The sequence below is a fragment of the Coregonus clupeaformis genome, chromosome 26 (assembly GCF_020615455.1).
Source record: "Coregonus clupeaformis isolate EN_2021a chromosome 26, ASM2061545v1, whole genome shotgun sequence".
Lineage (NCBI taxonomy): Eukaryota > Metazoa > Chordata > Actinopteri > Salmoniformes > Salmonidae > Coregonus > Coregonus clupeaformis.
This window is the reverse complement of record NC_059217.1, coordinates 49438137-49462120: the sequence shown is the minus strand read 5'-3', so window position 1 is coordinate 49462120 and position 23984 is coordinate 49438137. Positions and strand designations below refer to the sequence as shown.

Here is a 23984-nt window from a genome sequence, read left to right as displayed (position 1 = left end):
ACACTGGAATGATAGATGTGCAAGAGATGATGTGCAAATAGAGATGCTGGGGTGCAAATGAGCAAAATAAATAACAATATAGGGATGAGGTAGTTGGGTGGGCTAATTTCAGATGGGCTGTGTACAGGTGCAGTGATCGATAAGGTGCTCTGACAACTGATGCTTAAAGTTAGTGAGGGAGATAAGAGTCTCCAGCTTCAGAGATTTTTGCAATTCGTTCCAGTCATTGGCAGCAGAGAACTGGAAGGAATGGCGGTGTTGGCTTTGGGGATGACCAGTGAGATATACCTGCTGGAGCGCAGACTACGGGTGGGTGTTGCTATGGTGACCAATGAGCTAAGATAAGGCAGGGATTTGCCTAGCAGTGATTTATAGATGGCCTGGAGCCAGTGGGTTTGGCGACGAATATGTAGTGAGGACCAGCCAACAAGAGCGTACAGGTCACAGTGGTGGGTAGTATATGGGGCTTTGCTGACAAAACGGATGGCACTGTGATAGACTACATCCAATTTGCTGAGTAGAGTGTTGGAGGGCTATTTTGTAAATGACATCGCCGAAGTCAAGGATCGGTAGGATAGTCAGTTTTACGGCATGTTTGGCAGCATGAGTGAAGGAGGCTTTGTTGCGAAATAGGAAGCCGATTCTAGATTTAATATTGACTTTGGGGGGGAGTGAATAGTTATGCACGCTCAAGTTTTCAGTTTTTTTGCATCTTCAAAGTGGTAGGCATGTTGTGTAAATCAAATGATACAACCCCCCCCAAAAAATATATTTTAATTCCAGGTTGTAAGGCAACAAAATAGGAAAAGTGCCAAGGGGTGTGAATACTTTCGCAAGCCACTGTACGTCCAAGCCTGAGTTTCTGCACAGAGGCAGAGTGAGTTTTGTTTCTGTTTTGTTTCTTGGTAACTCTTGTGGGTGGAGTCCATTTCAACCATATAAACATGCCCTTTGATCCAGCCACAACTCACATCGACGAGGAAGGAATAGCACAGATCCCTGTGTGTGAAAAATAATGGCTGCCAGTTTGTCTCTCTTGGAGGAACACCTCTCTTGTCCCGTGTGCTGTGACATCTTCAGGAACCCTGTGGTCCTCAAATGCAGCCACAGCTTCTGTGAGGAGTGTCTGCAGAAATACCGGAAGGATATGGAGAATCCGCTGTGCCCTGTATGCAGGAAAGAGTGTTCATCTGAGGAGCAGAGTTTAAGCCTGGCCTTAAAGAGTCTCTGTGATTCCTTACAGAAGGGGAGTGAAAACATCAGATCTGATAACTGCCAGCTGCATGGAGAGAAACTTAAAATCTTCTGTTTCAACGATAAACAGCCCATCTGTGTTGTCTGCTACACATCAAAAAAACATAAAGGTCATGACTGTTATCCCATTGAGGAGGCTGTGCCTGATTTGAAGGTGGGACCATTTTATAAACGTTTTGTTTACTTTGCTTTTATTTAACTGGCAATGTATCTCACTCAGTGACGAAACCAATTTCTTAATCAGCGTTATTTTGTGAGTTGAGTGGACTTTGAGCTGAATTTGAAAAGGCTTGTTGCGTAAAATTACAAATGAATGTTTGCCTGTGGAAGGCAATGACAAAAGACACTTCACAAACACACTTTAATCTTTGAAGTTGATGTGGAGAGCACAGCACCAGAGAGCATGGAAACCACTATCTACTCTCTTTGGCAGCACGATTTCCCAACATACAGTGGGGAAAAAAAGTATTTAGTCAGCCACCAATTGTGCAAGTTCTCCCACTTAAAAAGATGAGAGAGGCCTGTAATTTTCATCATAGGTACACGTCAACTATGACAGACAAAATGAGAAAAGAAAATCCAGAAAATCACATTGTAGGATTTTTTATGAATTTATTTGCAAATTATGGTGGAAAATAAGTATTTGCTCACCTACAAACAAGCAAGATTTCTGGCTCTCACAGACCTGTAACTTCTTCTTTAAGAGGCTCCTCTGTCCTCCACTCGTTACCTGTATTAATGGCACCTGTTTGAACTTGTTATCAGTATAAAAGACACCTGTCCACAACCTCAAACAGTCACACTCCAAACTCCACTATGGCCAAGACCAAAGAGCTGTCAAAGGACACCAGAAACAAAATCCCCACTGTACCATCCGTTGGTCTTGTCCTGGACCCGTATTCATAAAGCGTCTCAGAGTAGGTGCCTGGCTCCCAAGTGGGTGGTCCTATGCCCTCCCAGGCCCACCCATGGCTGTGCCCCTGCCCAGTCATGTGAAATCCATAGATTAGGGCCTAATGAATTTATTTCAATTGACTGATTTCCTTATATGAACTGTAACTCAGTAAAATCATTGAAATTGTTGCATGTTGCGTTTATATTTTGTTCAGTTTAAATTATACACTGGATAGGTGCAGTGAAATAATAGTACGGCGCCCCTGGAGCAAATTAGGGTTAAGTGCCTTGCTCAAGGTCACAGACAGATTATTTTCACCTCGTCGGCTCGGGTATTCGAACAAGCGACCTTTCAGTTACTGGCCCAAGGGGTAACATCCTGGCTCTATGCACATATACTGTTCCCCGTGGGCAGTGGTGTAAAGTACTTAAGTAAAAATACTTTAAAGTACTACTTAAGTCGTTTTTTGGGATATCTGTACTTTATATATTTCTGACTACTTTTACTTCACTACATTCCTAAAGAAAATAATGTACTTTTTACTCCATACATTTTCCCTGACACCCAAAAGTACTCGTTACATTTTAAATGCAAAACAATTGTCAAATTCACACACAAGAGAACATCGCTAGTCATCCCTAATGCCTCTGATCTGGCGGACTCACTCAACACAAATGCTTTGTTTGTAAATTATGTCTGAGTGTTGGAGTGTGCCCCTGGCTATCCATGCATTTTTTTTAAACAAGAAAATTGTGCCATCTGGTTTGCTTAATATAAGGAATTTTTAATTATTTGTCCTTTTACTTTTATTTGTGATACTTACGTATATTTTAGCAATTACATTTACTTTTCATACTTAAGTATATTTAAAACCAAATACTTTTAGACTTTTACTCAAGTAGTATTTTACTGGGTGACTTTCACTTTTACTTGAATCATTTTCTATTAAGGTATCTTTACTTTTACTGAAGTATGACAATTGGGTACTTTTTCTACCACTGCCCGTGGAGTTCAATCCCTGACACCACCTTTCCAAATATTTATCCCACTATCCCTTATTCTGCATCTGTCTGAATAAAGTACAAGGGGAGAGCCCAGCAGGAGCTTCAGATCATTCAACACAAAATAATCAAGGTAACCAACCAGCTGCAATACGATTTCTAGTTACATTTGGGCATGTTGAATTGTATTTTCACTCATCCTAAAATTCAAAGTTGAGTGAACATACAATTCAATGTGTGAATGTTGGTTGAGCTAATATGGCCAAATGTTGAGCAAACTAAAAATCATATTGCAGCTGATTGCCTTGATTTTTTAAAGCTGAATCAACACATTTTTTACAGTGTGACAGTTCTGTAACTAAAACAGATGTTTGATAATTATCACTTGTAATCTAGAGTGAAATCCAGGATGTGGTTTCCACTTTGAAGAACAAACTAGAAAACAAGAACACAGCCAAGATGGGTCATCAAAGCTGGGTGGAGCACATAAAGGTAACTATCATAATACAATTTAAGCAACATAATAATTGGAGTGAGCATTTGAGCAACGTTGAAAGGTGAGTTGAATATTTTCTTTTGTAGGGCCAGGCCCAATGTGCAGAGGAGCAGATAAGGAGGGAGTTTAAGAAACTCCACCAGTTCCTAGAAGAGGAAGAGACAGCCAGAATAGCTACCCTGAGAGAGGAAGAACAGCAGAAATCTGATGTGATGCGAGAAAGAGCTGAGGCATTGACCAGAGATATCACAACCCTTTCAGAGACGATTGTAGTTATCGATAAGGAAATGGAAGTTGACAATATCACATTCCTGCAGGTAAGGGGTCTGTCAAAATGTTATAAATCCCAATGTTGTGAAACTGTTTCTCAATGTCGCCTGATATCAAAAGTGACGTTTGTCCTCGTTCTTTTTTATAGAACTACAAGGCCATACTTAACAGGTAATTCCCATTAAAATAGTGTCTAAATATTTATAATTTTTTCCATTCCACTGACGCCATCCATTTTTTACCATAGAGCCGATTGCACATCCCCAGATACTGAAGATACTGAGATAGTATCAGGAGCACTGATTGACATGGCCAAACATGTGGGATCTCTCAAGTTCAAAGTCTGGGAGAAAATGCTTGAGTTTGTTGACTACAGTGAGTGCATTTTCCCCCCAAAATGGGTTTCTCTACTGTATGTCTCCTACCAATATAGTTCAATATTAATATACATTTCTGCACATATCCCTATAGCTCCTGTGACCATGGATCCGAACACAATGTCCACTAAGTTCGCACTCACTGATGACCTCACCACTATGACATACTGTGATGAGAGGCAGAGTCTCCCAGACAATCCCGAAAGGTTTCATAATGTAGGAGTGTTGGGTTCTGAAGGGTACAGTAAAGGCATCCATTACTGGGACGTGGAGGTTGGAGATAATGATAACTGGATCTTAGGAGTAGCCAAAGAGTCCATTCAACGCAAGACACAAGTCAAAATGGAGCCTCAGAGTGGATTATGGATCATCAAATACATCAGTGGGAAATACAAAGCAGGTATAAAATCGCACGTCCAGATCAAGGTAGATGAGAGCCCACGAGTGATCCGCGTACGACTGGACTGTGACAAAGGGGAGGTGATATTCTGCGACCTCAACAAGAACACTACTCTGTACACCTTCAAAGACAAATTCACGGAAAAGGTGTTCCCATACTTTAATAGTGGAAGTAAGATTTGCCCACTGCGCCTTTTTATAGAAGGGAAAGGCGAAAACTAGCTAAATTGCCAGGGTCAAGTGAGGACAATCTTTACAAACATATGTCATTACTTTATGTACTGACATTAGCTGGAGGGTTGTGAAAACTGTTTATGACTCAAACTCCATGTAATTAACAGTAAGACTTGCCTTTGATAATAAGACACACTGCTATCTCAGAAGTAATTAACAAGTGTTTTAAGCAGTTGATACAGTATATAAAAAATGTAATGTCAGTAATCAAAATAAATAATATCTGTAAGTTTCAATTGCATCTTCCTAGTCATTGAATTCACACTTGAATTTACACATTAATAGAAAAAGTTTGAATGTACTGTCGTTAAAGATATCAACCACTAGATGGGGATATTCAGCTATATAGATATCATTGTTGCTCAATGCCACACTGTAAAGTTTGCATACAGTCAAAGAGTAGGTTCCTCTGAGCTGAGGCAAAACCTTGTAAAAATCATACAATTACAATACACATTGGGTTTCAATGAGATACAGGTGGATGGGGAAAGTGGTCTCACCCTATAGTTTTATGAACGTCTGAACTTGGATTTCATTTTTTGATAAGTGCACAGGACAGTTTCAGTGGGCAGTTACTAGATAGGTCCAGTGGCGACCCATCATTCAGGGCAGTTTAGAGCCCCACCTGTTTTGTTGTTGCCTGTTTTGCATGTTATTTTGGCATTAATACATGTCACATATTAGTTTGCAAACAATGTAATAAAAAATATAAAAAATAATTGAGTTCATAAATCCACATACAAACATGGTCTCTTTTTTGCTTTCTTTAGTAAGGCAGCTCCAAAATGCAGGTGTTTCAGCCTAGCTCAGTGCTTTCTGTGGGGGTGGGGCAGCCAGCGGAAAATACAGAGCGTAGGGGTTGGTAATGTTCTCTAGTTGTGCCGTGATTGGCTCAGTGTTCTTTCAGTCATGGGGACACTACGTCACCACAAAATATACAGATAGCGCTTGAAAATTCAAGCCCCTTAGGTGCTGCCATAAAGTTGCATTAGAAGTGCCCATCCAAGAAGGCTCAAGGTCATTGGCCACAGATAAAATGACGTCAAATCACGTTATATCTACAGTACAGTAGCTTTGATTGGACTGATCATGTCAATATCATACTTTCAAAATCTTAGCTAGCAAGCTAGCCGTCATCATCATGAATCAAGTCGACAATCTACTGGCAAATCCTTTTCAATCCTTGTCATATGCATAGAAATAATGAAGATAAATTATAGATAAAACGTATAGGTGCTCATTGGACATAAACATTACACAACAAGTTGGAAATCGCAAATTCAACAATGAGTGGTTTGGAAGGAATCAGTGACTAACTGCAAGCATTGCAAAGCAATCACTAGCCTGCTATTCAGTGGAGTGGGTGTGTGGTCCAAGTCTGGGTTTAACGGTCTCTTTTCCAATCTTAAAAGGATCAACATTCAACATTGGCCATGCTGTCAATCCAGCATGACTTCTGCAGCGCTCAAAACAACTGGAAACTTGGAACTGGGAAATCTTAGACTTCAGTGAGTTCAAGACAACTGGGAACTCGGAAACAAACAAGCTCCGACTGGGAAAATACGTTTTGAACGGTCATCCAACTCGGAATTTTAAGTTGGGAACTCGGGCCTCTATCTAGAACTCCGACCTGAAGATCACTGACGCCATCATGAATCAACCTTGTTTTTTTCACAGTTGTATTAAAAGCACCATAAATCCAGAGAGTGCCAGACATTGATGACAAAGTTTGATGACAAAATTTGCCCATGAAGAACCACCGTGCCACATTCCTGTTCAAGTGAGCACAACAAGGTGAGTCCAAAAATTTATTGTATGCTGCTGCATAAATTATGTAATATGCCAGGGGGATATGTACAGTGAGGGAAAAAAGTATTTGATCCCCTGCTGATTTTGTACGTTTGCCCACTGACAAAGAAATGATCAGTCTATAATTTTAATGGTAGGTTTATTTGAACAGTGAGAGACAGAATAACAACAAAAAAATCCAGAAAAACGCATGTCAAAAATGTTATAAATTGATTTGCATTTTAATGAGGGAAATAAGTATTTGACCCCCTCTCAATCAGAAAGATATCTGGCTCCCAGGTGACTTTTATACAGGTAACGAGCTGAGATTAGGAGCACACTCTTAAAGGGAGTGCTTCTAATCTCTTCTTGTTACCTGTATAAAAGACACCTGTCCACAGAAGCAATCAATCAATCAGATTCCAAACTCTCCACCATGGCCAAGACCAAAGAGCTCTCCAAGGATGTCAGGGACAAGATTGTAGACCTACACAAGGCTGGAATGGGCTACAAGACCATCGCCAAGCAGCTTGGTGAGAAGGTGACAACAGTTGGTGCGATTATTCGCAAATGGAAGAAACACAAAATAACTGTCAATCTCCCTCAGCCTGGGGCTCCATGCAAGATCTCACCTCGTGGAGTTGCAATGATCATGAGAACGGTGAGGAATCAGCCCAGAACTACACAGGAGGATCTTGTCAGTGATCTCAAGGCAGCTGGGACCATAGTCACCAAGAAAACAATTGAAAACACACTACGCCGTGAAGGACTGACAACCTGCAGCGCCCGCAAGGTCCCCCTGCTCAAGAAAGCACATGGCCGTCTGAAGTTTGCCAATGAACATCTGAATGATTCAGAGGAGAACTGAGTGAAAGTGTTGTGGTCAGATGAGAAAGTGTTCTGTCTCTCACTGTTCAAATAAACCTACCATTAAAATTATAGACTGATCATGTTTTTGTCAGTGGGCAAACGTACAAAATCAGCAGGGGATCAAATAAAATTTTCCTCACTGTATACTGTAGCTAAGAAAGTAATACTAAGTGTATGTTGTGTAGTAAGCTGTTAGTAGCCCATGTGCCTCACCCGAATATTTTGGTATATTTTCCCCTCATAATTTAGTCTACTGTTCTGACTTGGTAGTGCACATGTAGCCTATATACTGTTTTAGAGAAATGTAATCATCAAATATTGTGAGAGCTTTCATTGTCTGCTTATATCCCCCTTTATTTATCATACGGTTCTGACTTGGTGTACAGGGAGAAAACTGTAAGAACGGCCCATGTTCTGAATTCTGTCGCTGTACATTTCAAAAGTGCTGAACAAATAGGTATATTGACTACGTCCGTCCTAGTGTGCTCATTAATGTCTTAATCGAAATTACGGATTGCCTCTTATAGTTTGTACATCTCAATTGTCAGTAGAAACCACATTTGTTTAAGCAAGTCAGCCATATCAGCTATGTTTTTTTTAAAGGCAGTAAATGAGGCCGAATGAACTGTTTCGCTGCCAGACAAGGCTCCGCTGATAGCCAGGTGTAACAGTGGTAAGGTGTCGGGACAGCTTTATGTAGACCCTAACAGTTTGTAGGCACTGTTTGTCACCATTATAGTGCAATTAATATATTGTTTAGTGTTGTGTTGTGTAGTGGCTTTGCTGGCATGCATATTATTATTTTTTTGCCCCACCAAGATTGACATGCTAAAATAGCCACTGGATAGGTCAGTTATTGAGGTGGGGTATAGTTCGTGTGAGGTGTTGAGTTGGCCTTACCAGGTGTGCGTTGAGCCTCTCGCTGGCAGAGTCAGGCATCCCCCACATTGTCTTACTGGAGGACAGCCTCAGGTCTGTGTTCTCCAACCACTGAAGAAGGTCCTGGATCTCCATGGTAACATCTTGGACCTAGGGTAGAAGAAAAAAAAAATCTCTGAAAACCATATTTATAATCAATTACTAATCTGTTATGACAGTAATATTCAGACACTCACCCCTAGAAGGCACCACAGCGCAGATAATCATTCAGTACTGTGGACCAGTGATATCGCAATGTTGGGAGAAACCTAATAAGTAGTTAGGCCTAAGACTTCTAATAAGTTTGGCATCTCTTTGCATATGTGATAGTGAATGAGAAAAAGAGATGAAGGGATCATGAACAATAACCTTTAATTTGCCACTTGGTCTATTCCCCATTCCCAATCTCTCCACACCTGACTGAGGTTGTTCTCCAGCTCTAGCTGTCTGCGCTCTGTCTCACAGCGGACAAACTCCCAGCGTTCGTTCAGCTGCTCCAGCCGCGGCTGCAGACCGTGAGGGCTGTCCCCAGTCCCTGGATCCAACAGGCCCCGCCCCGCCTGGTTCAGAGACTCCACCGTACGCACGTGGGACATGACGTCATTACGCAGCACCTAGAGTAGTAGCACACTTGATGACATAACTGTAATACACTTGATATTTGCCTACCAACCAATCCAATAGCATTGTCCTTCCTCAAACACACATACACCCATAGGTGTCAGAAGCTTTAAAATGGCATAGATCCCAATAAATTGTGTTGATTCATTTAAGTCACGAACCTTGTGTTTGGCCAGCTCTATCTCGCAGGCCTGCAGGTCGATGCTGATTGGCCGACTGCCCTGGAGGAGGTCGGCTGTGTGGGAGAGCCAGGTGTGCAGCTCATCCAGAGTGTTCTGGAACTGACCCAGACCCATCAGGGCACACTCCAGCTGATGCTGCAACCACAAGTAGTGAAAACACATTAAACGCATTGTCAGACCTCTTCAATACCATAACCCTAGCCATTAAAAAAGACTGAACAGCCGTCGGTTTCCTGGACACAGACTAAGCCTTATCCTGGACTAAAAAACATCCTCAATGGACATTTTCCATTGAAAGTGCTTCTTAATCTAGGAATAGGCTTAATCTGTGTCTGGGAAACCAGTCCCAGCCAATTGAATTCCACATATTGATGAGTGATTGAGTGGAGTCTGACCTGTCTGCTGACGGTTTCTGCCTCCAGGCTGTCCCAGCGCTGTCTGAAGTCACACAGGGGAGAGACAGAGCCGGGACGCTCAGAGCCTGGAGACAGCCTGCACACAAAACGGTGATTCAGGCTCTCGATCTCGATCTTCTTCTGGTATAGCTCCCGTTTAAACTCCTGAGGAGAAAGGGCACAGGTTTCATATACTTTACGGAGCTGGCAATGTAGAAAGAACTGTCAGATTCAGCAAAAGACTAAAAGGCTTAAAGTGAGAATTATGGAACGTCTTGCTTATTGCTCCCATGATAAATGATTGGTTTGAGGTTAGGACAGAGTGGGAGCTCATCGGTGTGTTCTGTTTGTGTAGAGTAGACTCACCTTGAGATCACACAGCTGCTCTTTGACTGACTCCAGGTCAGTTCCTACCAAGAACTCCTCTGTTGATCTCAGCTCTGCTGACTTGAGCCACTCGAAAAGCCCCTGTGGAAAAACAAGAAAGTGATCGTTTTTATATGCTTAAAACATAATTCATTCATATACGCACAAGTTTGTGTCACAAAAGACTATGAATAGTTGCTATGTATTTTGAGGTGGTGAAATAACTTCCATACTGAACAATGAAACATGCAATCCTGCTGACTTGTACAAGTGGCGACACTGAGGCTGGCTTCCCAGACTTCGGGTATAGACCGTCTCTCACAGTTAACACCATCAACACCATTTGTTTCCCATTGGCAGGGAAGTGCACAGTCTGTCAGTCACTCATCACCAACACTACAGGGAGCTAGAGTCTGGTTTCTGCCATTGCAATGGACATAAAAGACTAGTGGACTTCTTTGTTGGCTGAGTGCCACTGCGCTGGGGGAGTTAAGAGGAGAAGCGGTAGCCAAGCAAAGCTATGTGACAATTCGGATATGTTAGTGACCAGCTCCCACACACAGACACGCACAAACGCACGCACGAATGCAAGCACGTACTACGCACACACGTACCTGCATGGTGTCCTGGTAATGTAGAGCCATCTGTAAGGATTCCTCCAGCTTTTTGTGACACTCGCTCCAGAGTTTACTCAGGTTGTTCCATGTGCAGTAGAGCTTAGGCGTCAGTGATGTAGTTGTTTAGAAACACATTGAAAAATGATGGTCTTACGGAAAATGAATATGAACATAAATGTTAACTCCTCGCACTCCTCACCTCATCTAAGCTCTTGGTGACATCAGGTTTGTCTGTATCCCCACATGCTGACATCAAGTCCATTCCCAGAATGCCAAGCGTGTCCAGGTCCCCCTGTAGACTGTCGATGTCCTCCCTGAGTGTCTGTAAGGCGATATAGTCAAGGTTGAGAGACCCCACAATGGAATCAGTAAGAAGGGAGATAAATGGTAGCAGGCAGCATAGAGTACATTAGTTGAAATGGATCGTCTTGGACCGTCTTAGATGAAAAAAACACATTCACTGGAAATTGTACTGAACTATTTCATTCATCTTGAGCAGCTAAGGTCAAACCAACAGCTCCACCGTCCACAGTTACCTGCATGGTCTCCAGGCTCTGGCGGATGGTCTCTGAGTCTGTCCTACTGGCGTTCAGGTCCAGGACAGCCTGTTGGGCATCGTTCAGGCCGACCGTCACGTCACTAACATCGCTCCAGAACTTGAGGGCCAGGTCCAGCAGGTTGAGCAGCCAGCCATCTCTCTCCTGAGCCTGCCTCTGAGCCTCCTCCCACAGCTGGCACAGGCTGGACACCCGCTCCTGGATCGCTGGGGAGAACACAGAATACAGTCATTATAATACATTGTATTTTAGTCATTTAGCAGACAACCACATATCACAATCATTGCAAGTCACAGTGACATCTCTGTATTTTCTCTCATAGTATCACTGGCTGAGAGAAATTACTTTCTCTACACACTCCAAAACAATTAGACCCATTGTAGGTAACCTAGGCAGCATCTGTCAAAGGTGTTTCAGGATAAATTAATGATACACACACACACACACACACACACACACACACACAAGCAAAACACCTGCTATGTATTCTCCCTCTCCAGATGTGTGCTGCTAAACAGAAAAGTTTCATATTGATTTAAACAACTTGCACAAAGAAAGTTACACACCCTTTATACTCCCAACCATTTAATGCAAAGAACCAACATTTTGGGCACTTTGTGATGAGTGTACCTGTGCCGATGGAGGCGTCCCCAGCTGCCTGTGTGTTGGCCAGGAGCTCGTCAGCCTGGGTACGGACACTCCCCAGGCCTAGCTCCAGCTTGGAGAGCTCAGCCAGTGTGTGCTTGTTGTCCTGTAGCTGCTCCTGGATGCGTGGAGTCCGGCCCTGCAGAGATGCTGGGGACTGCATGTGGCCAAGCAGACGATCCAGACTCTCTCTAATCAGCATCATCCTCTCATTCAACTACAGAGACAAGAGATCATTGTGTTACTGTGTGTATGTGATGGTCCAATGTTTTCATGTTTCTATGTGTATAGTCTCTTCTCACAGTGTGTAGAGTCTGGCGAGACTACTATGTGTACTGTATACATGTACCATGTGTGTGTCTTCATGTGTGTGTGTCTTTATGCTTGTGTGTGTGGGTGCGTGTGCTTCGGATGTGTGTGTTTGTGTCGCGTGTGTCGTCATGCAGCAGTGTGTGTATAACTGTCACCTGTGTGTATCTGGGCAGGGACTCTTCCAATAGATTGGCAGCCTCTCTGACCCTGTCTCTGATGGCCCTGTGCTGCTCCTCAGCCTCTTTGGCGCTATGACAAAATTCCTCCCCCTGGGCGGGGCTAAGCTCTGACAGACGCTTCCCCAGCGAGCACAGCCGTGCTATCAGAGGTCTATGCTCTGCTATGGACTCCCTTAGGCCCTAGGTGAGAAACGGTTAGTGGTCATATAAAAAGATCCTTGCACACATAGATCTGGGTTGTATTCATCAGGCACACAGTAGTAAAAAGTTTTGCAACTGAAAACTAAAAGGACTGTTTCTTATTGGACAAGTTCAGGTAGTTCCTCCCCGTTTTCTTCCATTTAGTAACTAATGAATATGACCCAGATAACGTTTTTGGTATGGTAAAGGAATTATAGAGTGCACTTAAATGGCTATGTTTGAAAAACGAGAAGTCTCATTTCTATCCCTGAGAACTGTTGAAGAGGAAAGGTAAAACGGGTCACATTGTCTCACTTTCCATTAACTACCTAGGAGAATAGAGATGTCTTTATAAACCTGTGGGAATGTTCAATGTTATCCTTTCAGGAAGTAGATTAAAGTACACTAACGGAGCCAAACAATCTAAAAGGGAAGAATAGTAGAACAGCACATTTGAGCATAAAAGTATAAAAGGGCATCATTGTTGAACAGGGGGAAAATAATTGGCACTCCACTCAGAGGCAGGTCTCTGCTACCTGTAAGAGGTCCTGTTGTTCTCGGAATGCCTTGTAACTAATGGTGCTCAGGGAGAGCTGGCCAATGAGCGCTTGGGTTTCCTGTAGCCATGGTGACACCTCAGCGAGACCCTCGGTGAATTGGACCAAGAGGGACTGGGCATGCTCCAGCTGAAGGACCACATGGGAGTTGGTGGCTGACGTGGTGTTGCATTGTTCCTGTAAGGCATCCAACGGGGTCTGGGGAGATAGGATGACAACAGCTTTCATTTCACCTGTGTGCTATTAGCTTGTCTTATTTGTTTGAAAGTTTTATATTCAGATGATATCATGGGTAAGATGGTACAGTATGTACCTGCAGATCCCCTATTTCCCCTTCATCACCGTATGTCTGCAAGATTTCAGCGATCTTCACCATCTTCTCAATGTTGAACTTGTGTTGCAGAATCTCCACTGCAAGGATCTTCACATACACAACACAAAAGCATGGCATATTTTACAATCTAAAATGAATGCAAACGCACAAGCCTTCGCAAACCAATAAATATTTTCAAACATCAATCAGACCTCTATACAAATCTACATAGGTGGTTGTAGAACAAAACAAAGCATATGTAGAGGTGGATGAACAGGCTTGTATAGGGTGGCCCTAAGGGACAAAGTAGCTTTTAAAATGTAGTTCCAATGGGTCTCTTCACCTTCTGTTCATAGAGTTGGGCAGAGATAAGGTCAGGCTCCAGATTAATGGCTTTGAGTTGCTCCAGGCTCAAGGCAGTGTCTCTGAACCAGGCCATCTCCTTCACCACAGCCTGCTCCAACTGACAATAACACACACATACAGACAGGTTAACAAAAGTACACATTGCTGTCTAGTTGAAGTGTGTGCAGAGTTCCTACTACTTCTTCCTTATCAGAAGATTATCAATATTGCCTAAATGCACGGGACCCAATGAGTAGTCGTGACTCGTGAGTAAGCAGTCCATCAACTTCATATCAGTTATGGTCACAGGCAACATTGCTAAGCCCTGCCTCTTACCCTCTGTCTCTCTGCAGCACATAGCACAGTGTCTCCACCCCCAGTCTGCCCCCCAGCAGGCCCCAGCAGTTCCCTCTCGATACGGCCCAGCCACAGGTGGAGGTCTTCCTGGCTGGAGGTGCAGCGGCTGGATGCCTCCAGGGCCTGCTCCAGTCTCTGCAGCACGTCACTACTGGTCAGGCTCAACACCGAGCAGCGTATCCTCAGGCTGTCTACACGCTCTTGCACCTGCTGGGCTTCCTCCTCTGTGCGGACCACACCAACACAAAGACTACTCTTAGCATGTGGATAATCTTAGCATTCTGGTACTCTTAGCATGTGGATAATTTTAGCATTTTGGTACTCTTAGCATGATGGTACTCTTAGCATGTTGGTACTCTTAGCATGTTGGTACTCTTAGCATGTTGGTACTCTTAGCATGTTGGTACTCTTAGTGTGTTACCACTATTAGTATGTAGCACAGGTTGTTGGTGGCACCTTAATTGGGGAGAACGGGCTCGTGGTAATGACTGGAGTGGAATTAGTGGAATGGTATCAAATACATCAACCACATGGTTTCCATTTGCTCCGTTCCGGCCATTATTATGTGCCGTTCTCCCCTCAGCAGCCTCCTGTGGCATGTAGCCACTTTTAGCATGTTGCTACTTTTAGCATGTCGCTACTCATGTTGTTTCACTTTGCTAGGTAAGCAATCTGTTGATTAATTTTGTGTATTGGTAAGGGTAAACATTTACGAACACATTGATTTTGCATTATTCATTTTTTTATTTTTTTTTACATTTTAGTCATTTAGCAGACGCTCTTATCCAGAGTGGATACATTTTGTTTTTCATACTGGCATTTATGTTACCTGAAATATTCTCCTTGAGATCATGACCGCTCTGTTGAACTTTCACCAAGTCAGCGTTTTTCGCCTTGATCTCTTCCACCACAGCCTGAGGGGTATGACAAAATAATGTCAGACATTTTGTGTCAGACGATTTCTCCGCCCACCAGCCTCCTCTGCTACATAAACATACAGTATATGGCACAGGGTATAGGCCTGCATACGGAAGAAAAGTATGCATTGATGATGTCCTACCTTGGCTTGCTCTGTAGCCTCGGGGAGGTGTAGCATTTCCCTCTCAGCATTGCGTAGCTCGGCCAAGTCCTGCTCCACAGAGATGAGCCATTGCTGCAGGCTGTCCACCCTCTCATGGAAGAGCTGGGCCCTGGGCAGGATGAGCTCCAGACTGCCCCGCCTGTTAACACCAATGCACAACATCCATTACATTACAGCTCAGCCCACGCTGCCAACGGCATGACATAGCAAAGCGAAACACAACATGACATAGCATAGCAAAGCATAGCATAGAATAGCATAGCATAACATAACATGAAGGGAGAGCCCCACAGTTCAATGAGCTGACCTGTTCACTGCATCTACCAGTAAGGCCTCCCATTTGTGTCTGAGTGTGGAGAGCTGGACTCTGGCCTGCTCCCCCTCCTCCCCTGGGAAGGCCTCGGCCATATGAGGGCCCTCCAGCATCATGGTCTCCATACTACGCCTCCGGTCCTCCAGGAGACGCTGCAGGAGCTGTAAGATGATAATGGATACTCGGCCATTGCCTTATCGTTGTTATGACCAGGAGTTTTATCTGACCACAGTACCTGACCAGGGAAAACGCCAAGTCTTACTCATTGTCTTTCTGATGATGAGACACATGGATATTTTCTCAATGATTAAAAGTCAAAACCTGTGATAAATTGGGGATGAGCTACTTTGGAACATCCAGAGTAATCTTACAAATGCTTGAAAATAGGCTACAACTATTGAGCAGTGAAGTGTAAAGCCAGAGAATATCTCAAATAGATGTATTATGAGTTAGCACAACTACAACTCAGACGACTCAGGTCTTAGCTGCAGAGAGTCAATGCTACTTGCTAGCCCTGAGAATTTACATTCTGGTCTATGTGTCTTATTCTTGTCTCTCCTGCCTTTGTGTGAGTGCGGTGAAAGACCCCTCTCAAGTGTCAGGCCTGCATTGTGAGGAGCCAGGCAGGTTTCACCTCACCCACTGTACTCACAATGGGAGCTGGTTCACACTGAAAGGTGAATGGCTCTTTTTTTTACCCCAGGAATTGTAAGAGTGAACCTTCCCTGTTCAGCCCTGAATACAAGGGATTTCATATAATAAAGGGAGCATTTTACTATTTCCATGATATCAGTGCCATTTTCCATTGATAAAGTATCCTCGTGCATTTGATCAAACATATAGTTACTTAGCCGTGGGTGCTTTGTGTAAGTTTAGATATTTTGTGTACCGTGTTGTAACAAACCTTCTGCTCTTGTAGCTGTGCTTTCACCACTTTGACCTCTGAAGATGGAGGCTTCTGATTGGCTGTCAGCTCCTCTATCTCACAGACCCAGGTCAACAGTGCTTCCAGGGATTGATGGAACGTTTCAGAATCTGCAAACTCATCTCTCAGAGTCAAGGCAGATCTCGTTCCCTGGGGAAAGAGAGAGCATGACACAGCATTGACACTGTTTATAGTAACCATACCATATGAAACCATGGAACCATGCAGTAATGTCAGTGTTACCTTCATACTGTGCACATAAAAAACAGAGCAATGCACTGGATATCTTACCCTCCAACGGTCCAAGCTGGAATCTTGGTCTGAACTAGAATGTCCATCGCTTTGTAGCTGGGATAGAAATATACAAGTCAACACATCAGCCGACTACATTGCACAATCTACTTTTCTGAAAAAGAGGGCCGTCCTGTCAAAAATATAACACATTCTGTAGCACATGCTGCTGAAGAGATGTTAAGGAAATTGCAGAGTGGTAAAGATTGAAGTTCAGACGTTCAATGAAAGAATGGAATGGAAAGGGGAGAAAAAAGGAAATTCTAATCCTAATCTACTGTACTGAATAAATATAGACACTTTAGAGAGAGGCTGTTGGCTGTTGAAGTTATATTGACCTCAGCGAGTTCCTCAGCCGCTCCAGTCAGAACCCTAACAGTCCTGGTGACTATGGGGTCTCCGCCCTTCTCTCCAGACGGGTACTCCGTCACCTCCACAATCTCTGTCACAACTGTCTCTGTCACTTCCGTCACCTCCGTGACCTCGCGGGAGGCCAGGGTCTTCCAGGACCAGGGGCTGCCCTCTCTAGTGTCTCTCCTCTGGAGGCTTCCTTCTCTGGAGTCCCTCCTCTGGAAACTGGCCCTCCTCTCCGCTGAGCCTGGGACTGAGCCAGGCTGGGCTAGAGGGGATCTCCCATAGGGGATCTCTGGGACCACGGCCTTCCTGGTCAGGGTGCTGTTCCTGGAAGTCTTGATGGGGGAGGGGGTGCCGAGCCAGACATTGTCCAGAGTACTGGTGGTGGTGACCGTGGGGGCGGGGGAGGGGTTGGTCCTGAAGGGTTTGTCCGAGGGAGGGGTGTTGCTGTGAGACACCTCATCCTCCTTCGTCCTGTCTGTCACCCTCTCCTCCTCCCTCTCTCTGACCACCTCCTCCCGCCTGGCCTCCCCGTGGTGCGTCGGGGGCGGAGCTTGCCATTCGCTGCGCCGCTGGTAGCACTCCTTCAGGAAGTCCTCGTCGGACCTCACCTGCTTGGACTTCTGGCCCAGGCAGCTGGGCCGGCTGATGAGATTACCCATAATCCTTCAGCCCAGGGGATAGTGAGGTAATAGGCAAGAGTGGGCCCCTCTGCCATGCATGCAGGAGATCCTTCAGATGCCTAGAGTGAGACAAGGGGGCTTGGGGTGAGCATCCAGCTTAACTGTAAAATCATTCCTCTTTGACCCCCCAAAACTGTTTGATTTATATTAAATGTTTTGTTGCTCTCTGATGTTATTGCACCAACTTTGGATAATGGTCAACATCATATTATTTGCAGTGTACATGACTTGTGAATGTAGTCACTAACTAAAATATGGTGAAAACCACTACAACTGCAGAAACATATCCATGATAGGTTTAGCACCTATTCACTCCATCTCTAACCACGCACCACCATAGCCACAGCCCATTTGTTGAGAGAGAGAGTAGTACAGTAGAATCAACTGAAGCACAGCAGAGCCAGAGACTCCTGGCTGGCTTACTGTGCAGACAAGCCTGGTTCTTTGTCATCCTTGGACCACATGCACTGATCTGGGCTCTCTTGGTCTTTGATGGCCTGCACCAGGCACCAGCTAAAACGTTCTGGCTATTGAAATGTGTGTGACAGGCCTGTCCACTGAAAGCAGAATCTTCCAGGATACCCACTGTTAGGAAACACACTGTTGAGCTCTGGCAGGCAGGACCAGTTCTCCCATGCCAGCTCTAGCCCTCTCTGAGCCCGGCCCTGGGGAAACCATTTAGCCTCTAATCAAATATGACAGGCATAAAAACGCCCCCTCATTTGTTGTGTGCTGAGGAGGGGGTGGAGGAAGTTGGGGTGGCTGGGCTGGGGGGATGGGGGGGCTGACGGGTGAGGGCAGTGATGCATAGCCGGGGAATCACAGATAAAAGATGTCTATGACGACACAGGACACCGCTCCGCTTTCTGATCTGTTTGTGATGACCTGACATAACTGCAGAGACACTGGGCTCAAGAAGCATTGTAAACAGGTTGTACTGTACAGTATTGTGAATGGTAATAGGAGCAAGATTTCTGCTGTGACTGATCTATAATAAATCACATCATCACAACAATTTGGACTGTAAGCCACAGTACAGTCCACCATTTAAGTATTAAACATATTTTCATCGCTTACAATGCATCCTTTCCCAAAAGTTAATTGACTCGTTCCAACATAACTGTCATGAGTTTTGTCCATGACTAGGGACTGTTTCAGACTGTCTGTTACTTCTCCACAGTATGGTCATTGTAATGACAGAGGGTTCAATGGTGAGTGTAATTATCCTGGCCTATAGGGGCTGAGGTGGGCCAATCAGGGGCTACCAGGGAGGGGCTCTGCTATACTCTGCTGCTACTGCTTCCTCTGAGGTCAGATTAGTGCCTCTGGATCTACAACAGGTCATTCCAGGTCACGGCTGGTTGCAACTGGTCTCGGCTGGTCGAGTCAGATAAATTGGGGAAGTTGGCTCCAAAAAATCTACCGAGAAGGTTTTCGGTTTTCTGGCTCGCTGGACCAGAAGGCGCCACATTTTACAGTGCTGTCTTTGCTGGCTGTATCCGCTCTTAGTTTTTTGGTTACAATAAATATTCAGTATTCACAGGTTAGGAGCTCGAAACAATTAGCTGCATGACTAGATTCGGCTGTTCTCTTTGCTGGAGATAAAACAGCTTGTTCGGCTTGTAGCAGAACACAACCTCATTGTGCCTCTTTCAGCAATGTCATGTCATACTGTAATTCTATTCTATTCATAATTCATAATTCTATTCAGTCTCATTCTGTTTCACAGCCATGATCCCCATTAAAGACCAGGATGTATCGGTCTTCTATTAGATAATAAGGGTGTAGCTGAAATTAACATTTTGATTAGACCTCTCTATGTGCATTATAGTAATTACAGTCGTACTATGCACATGTCTGCAACGCAGATGATGTAGGCCATAGCATGGAACCCAGGGGGAATACTGTGAATACATAGGATCAGAGAGGAGAGTGGCTCACAGACAAAGCCCCAGCCCAAGATCAATGATTACCCTGTTAGCCTTAATCACAGCCTCATATTCTCCAGAGGAGACCAGAGAGTATCTGCGGCAGGCGGCTGTGTCCATGTTCAGTAGGTTAACAAACCAAGGCAAAGGGTGAGGGCGTGCCATGTCTGACTGGTTATTGCACCTGATGTGTAGCCTGGAATCCAAACTGATATGTTCTGTTTCACCATTGTCTCACTTCAAAATAGCAGACAATGGAAACAGAGCATATCAGAGCATATTCCAGGCTACCTGAGTGTGCTATTGTAAACTATTCCTATGAGACATACTGTATGTAGCATGATGATGCTGTGTGTCATCCTACTGACACATTACTACATTAAAATTGAGATGCCATCTGAAAACAAACACTGAGGTTGCTAATTACTGAATAAATCTAATAAAATAAAATTGCATTTGTCACATGCTTCGTAAACAACAGGTGTAGACTAACAGTGAAATGCTTAATTATGGAACTTTCCCAACAATGCAGAGTGAAAAAAAAGAAAAGAATTGAAAAATAATAACACAAGGAATAAATATACACAATGAGTAACGATAACCTGACTTTTTGTTTTGCAGGGGTACGAGGTAATTGGGTCATTCTAAGAACCCCTCTTACATTTACATTACATTTTAGTCATTTAGCAGACGCTTTTATCCAGAGCGACTTACTCTTCCAGGTCCATCAAAATCTCAAATAATCTGCAAGGCCATACTGCAATTTAACTAATAAACCCAGGCTATCATTCTACAACATGGTTAAATTATACTGTTTTTACATATTTTAATTAGACCATGTTGCTATATGATAAGAATGTGCACAGTAGCTAGTTCTGCCCTAAAGCTAAAGCTGAAGCTAGGCAACCATTTCACTTAACCCATATCTCAGATGACCTGGCCCATTCCAACACTTAACCTCTCTAGAAATGACCCTTGATTTAGACTCAGCCCTTTGTGTGGTCTCAAGACTGATCTATGATCCATCACTGCAGACCATTTCCTGATTAATATCATTTAGAGTCACAATATAGGGCTACTCTGCAATATATATGGAACATCCAATGAGACATGAAAGGGCAGTAAAATGTCTGATACTATTATTTCAATCATTACAAATTGAAATCTATGTATCCTATCACTGATAAAGACACTAGACAGTGTGAATGTGTGTGATTTTCTGTTTCGGTGATTGTCTGTGAGAAACACAGTCCCCTCCCACACCTACACCAACATACACTCACACACAAAAGAGAGTCTGGTGTTTTGGCACCATTGCTTCAGCGTGTATCCAAACCGAAAAATGCACCCAATGACGGGACAACCAGACCACTGATTCCATTAACCACAGAATAATAATCATGAATTACAATCTTAGAGCCCCCACAAAGACAGGCCAGTCACAATTCATGGAGGGTCTCTATGTGGTAATCAAGATAGTGGTTTTCTAATTAAAGCTGACAACTGTGCATTCACCCGTGAGACTCATAACATCTTATGACGGATATTGAAAAAGGCCACCGGTTCATGGCTAAAACAGAGCAACAACAAAGCGTGCCACAAATGATTGTATCGAACTGTGCTGTTAATTTAAACACCTCACATTACATCTAGGAAATAATATTAAATATCTAATCAATTAAACCCAAGATGCAAATTGCCTATGGTAAGAAAATCAGTATGAAAATGTATGCACTCACTAACTGTAAGTCGCTCTGGATAAGAGCGTCTGCTAAATGACTAAAATGTAAATGTAAGACAATATGTGACGGTTGCATCCAATGGTGAAATTGTTTGATATTTTGGTGAATTGCATTTAAAAACAGCAAATGTTGGTTCTAACACCACAATGCTATTTTCATCATTCTGATCCTGCCAAAATGTAGCAATATGGTGCATACAATTTTCCCAATTTCACATATCAAACTCACTACTTGATTTCAGTTTATAAATGTTTCTTCCTCAATCAAATCTGTAAATTACAATATTCTATCCTGCACATTACCATTATAATGAAGACATTATACTTACAACTGTATGAAACAATCACAAAGACATATTTCCTATGTGGGGAGTAAAAACATACTTCTAGCTTCACATTCACTGTTCAGAACTGTCCCTTTGGGCCAATGTGGACCAGTGAACAAATGACCATAGCAAGTTTGCATCATCACATGCTCTTCCAAGCTGCAATCACAGAAGAGTAAACTCCTACTGACATTTTCCTATAAGCCAATCCAGGCCTGGTGGCAGTTTTGGCGGTTTGAGATTTAGGTGACGCAAACTTACCCTGGAGCAGAGACGAGCACAACGCCTAGAGCAAAGGAATTCAGCTAGTCTCGTCACCCTTCAAAAAGGAGAAAAAAATCCTGCCTTGCTTGAGCATCCTTTGAACGGCCTCCCTCCTTTCCCAAGAAGTCTCCTCACACACATGCATGCTCTCTCACACACACACTCACTCACACTACACACACAACTCACTCAGACATCCTCACATCAAAACACAGTCTCTAAACAAAAAACACACATAAGGCCTGATAACCCATGCTTTCCGTTGCCCACAGCCACAGGCAAACAATGTCCTCCTCTCCCTTCTCACTGCACCCCTCTCTTCCCCTCCCACCGACCCCGCTCCTCTCCCTTTCTCCTTTGTTGTGGGAGCTCCGATAGAGGAATTCCTTCCTTGTTAACGCCACCAATACGATGATGGTGCACCCGGATCAAGACAATGTAGTCCCAACGGCTCAACTAGAATCCCTCAGTTCCCAGCCAGGAATAGTTCTCACATTGTGATCACACCCTGGTAGCTCCATATGATCGCAGGCCAGTGTCACAATCTACACCGCTTGTGCTCCTGTACCAAACAGTTAGACAGCAAAGTGCTTCCCTTACCTTCCTCCTTTCTCTTGCCCTCCCTCAATTCCCCCCTTCGATAGCTCCTCCCTTATAATGTTTTATTTTGGCTCTGAAACTCCATGCTGCTTCTGGTGAAAAAAGAGAAAGTGAAAAAAGCTTTCTAAAGAGCCCCGGGCCGCCCTCCTCGAAATATTCACATGCTGACAGCTGCCTCCAGCCCCTTCTCTCTGCCTCTAGCTCACGCAGCGCCGGCAGGGGAAAGCAACGCAAGGCCACAAAAGGAGGGACCTTCACCCACCCACCCCTCCCATACCCAACCCCCATCTCCATTCAGTCAGTGCAGCAGCATCCACAGCAGCAACAAAGACAACTAATTACTGTAAAACATCTCTGATTACCTTTTTCAACTCACTTCCAGACACTTACAAATCTTACGAAAAAACAAAGAACTGGTAAATGAAGACGAAATTGAGAAAATTGGATGTGGGCAAAATAGACCTTCTCTCTGGCTCCTGGGAAAGCTATGACGGAACCCTGTGGATGTCATTTCTCAAACTACATTTGCATCTAACTAAATCTAAAATATACAATAGCATCTAAATGTGATTTGTCTTTTAGCATTAACACTATGTAACCTAATTGTTTTATTTCCTACCCTATCTATTACAGGGAGACTAAGACTAGGGAAACCAACACCCCAGCTGAATGACACCAGCTAATCACACACTCACGTGATCACCTGGAGATGATGTGTGTGGTGATCTCCCCTGGGATCAGAGCTGGGATCATTACTAGCTGTGAGTAAGTGAACAGGTGCAGGGCAGCAGGTGCACTGGAAGCCCTGGAGGACAGGTGCATAGTAGGTCACTCCCCTCAAAGAGGTGTTTATTCCCTGAAGCCCTGAACAACCTAATTTAACATCTCTCTCTGTCTGTCTCACTCTCTCTCTCCTTCTCTTTGTCTCTCCATCCTCCAATATTCTCCCTCTCTCTCACACACTCTCGGTCTCTCTCTCATGTGCTCACACAAGCCCCGCTCCCTCTTCCATAATCTACACAGTATTTCAATGGAGTCAATGTCTAGAGTGATTAGTCTGAGGAGAAAGTGCATGGCAGATGGAAGAGGGAGCAAAATATTGACTCTTTCTGTGCAAAGACACGAAACCACGTCCCTCACTTTTCACTATGCCAAGATTAGCTGATTACCAATACACCATCTTTCTGTAGTGTACACGTAACATGTTTTAAACTGATGCCAAGATATTGTCATACCGGCATTGCATGTCTTCATGCAAGAATAAATAAATTACATTTAACCTTGCTTAGGCTTATTTTCCCAGGAGTGAATGTTTGTTTATGACAGTGTTACTTGCCACTTTGAAAACAA

General features: G+C 43.8%; 2 protein-coding genes across 6 annotated transcripts in view; one reads left to right on the top strand and one right to left on the bottom strand.

Annotated features, from left to right (window-relative positions):
* The window catches only part of macf1b (microtubule actin crosslinking factor 1b), a 41337-nt gene that overhangs the window by 9988 nt on the left and 7365 nt on the right, over nucleotides 1-23984 (bottom strand). The window contains exons 1-21 of one of the 5 annotated variants that reach the window (XM_045207914.1): nucleotides 22032-22828; nucleotides 17077-17834; nucleotides 16739-16795; nucleotides 16427-16597; nucleotides 15517-15683; nucleotides 15189-15348; nucleotides 14958-15042; nucleotides 14108-14352; nucleotides 13770-13889; nucleotides 13427-13534; nucleotides 13093-13311; nucleotides 12353-12556; nucleotides 11871-12102; nucleotides 11220-11446; nucleotides 10883-11005; nucleotides 10681-10782; nucleotides 10067-10168; nucleotides 9701-9865; nucleotides 9285-9440; nucleotides 8919-9116; nucleotides 8485-8613 (exon numbers count right to left, since the gene is read on the bottom strand). In XM_045207914.1, coding sequence (XP_045063849.1) covers nucleotides 8485-8613; nucleotides 8919-9116; nucleotides 9285-9440; nucleotides 9701-9865; nucleotides 10067-10168; nucleotides 10681-10782; nucleotides 10883-11005; nucleotides 11220-11446; nucleotides 11871-12102; nucleotides 12353-12556; nucleotides 13093-13311; nucleotides 13427-13534; nucleotides 13770-13889; nucleotides 14108-14352; nucleotides 14958-15042; nucleotides 15189-15348; nucleotides 15517-15683; nucleotides 16427-16597; nucleotides 16739-16795; nucleotides 17077-17754 — 3648 coding nt within the window. In that variant the 5' untranslated portion in view covers nucleotides 17755-17834; nucleotides 22032-22828. Of the gene's footprint in view, nucleotides 1-8484; nucleotides 8614-8918; nucleotides 9117-9284; nucleotides 9441-9700; nucleotides 9866-10066; nucleotides 10169-10680; nucleotides 10783-10882; nucleotides 11006-11219; nucleotides 11447-11870; nucleotides 12103-12352; nucleotides 12557-13092; nucleotides 13312-13426; nucleotides 13535-13769; nucleotides 13890-14107; nucleotides 14353-14957; nucleotides 15043-15188; nucleotides 15349-15516; nucleotides 15684-16426; nucleotides 16598-16738; nucleotides 16796-17076; nucleotides 17835-21773; nucleotides 21860-22031; nucleotides 22829-23984 lie in introns of those variants that run through there. The other 4 variants (XM_045207911.1, XM_045207912.1, XM_045207913.1 and 1 more) reach the window with 4 other exon arrangements.
* LOC121540872 (nuclear factor 7, brain) lies at nucleotides 870-5162 on the top strand. Its single transcript, XM_041849993.2, has 6 exons — nucleotides 870-1408; nucleotides 3547-3642; nucleotides 3733-3963; nucleotides 4065-4087; nucleotides 4164-4291; nucleotides 4388-5162. The coding sequence occupies exons 1-6, from the start codon at nucleotides 1016-1018 to the stop codon at nucleotides 4912-4914; spliced, it is 1398 nt and encodes a 465-aa protein (XP_041705927.1). The 5' UTR covers nucleotides 870-1015; the 3' UTR covers nucleotides 4915-5162.

What these genes read in the sequence shown, in the direction of transcription:
- LOC121540872 (XM_041849993.2), top strand. Translation starts at nt 1,016, where the DNA reads ATGGCTGCCAGTTTGTCTCTCTTGGAGGAACACCTCTCTTGTCCCGTG. An exon ending in GCTGGGTGGAGCACATAAAG is followed by an intron (nt 3,643 to 3,732) that starts GTAACTATCATA and finishes TTTCTTTTGTAG; the next exon opens with GGCCAGGCCCAATGTGCAGA. An exon ending in ACAATATCACATTCCTGCAG is followed by an intron (nt 3,964 to 4,064) that starts GTAAGGGGTCTG and finishes TCTTTTTTATAG; the next exon opens with AACTACAAGGCCATACTTAA.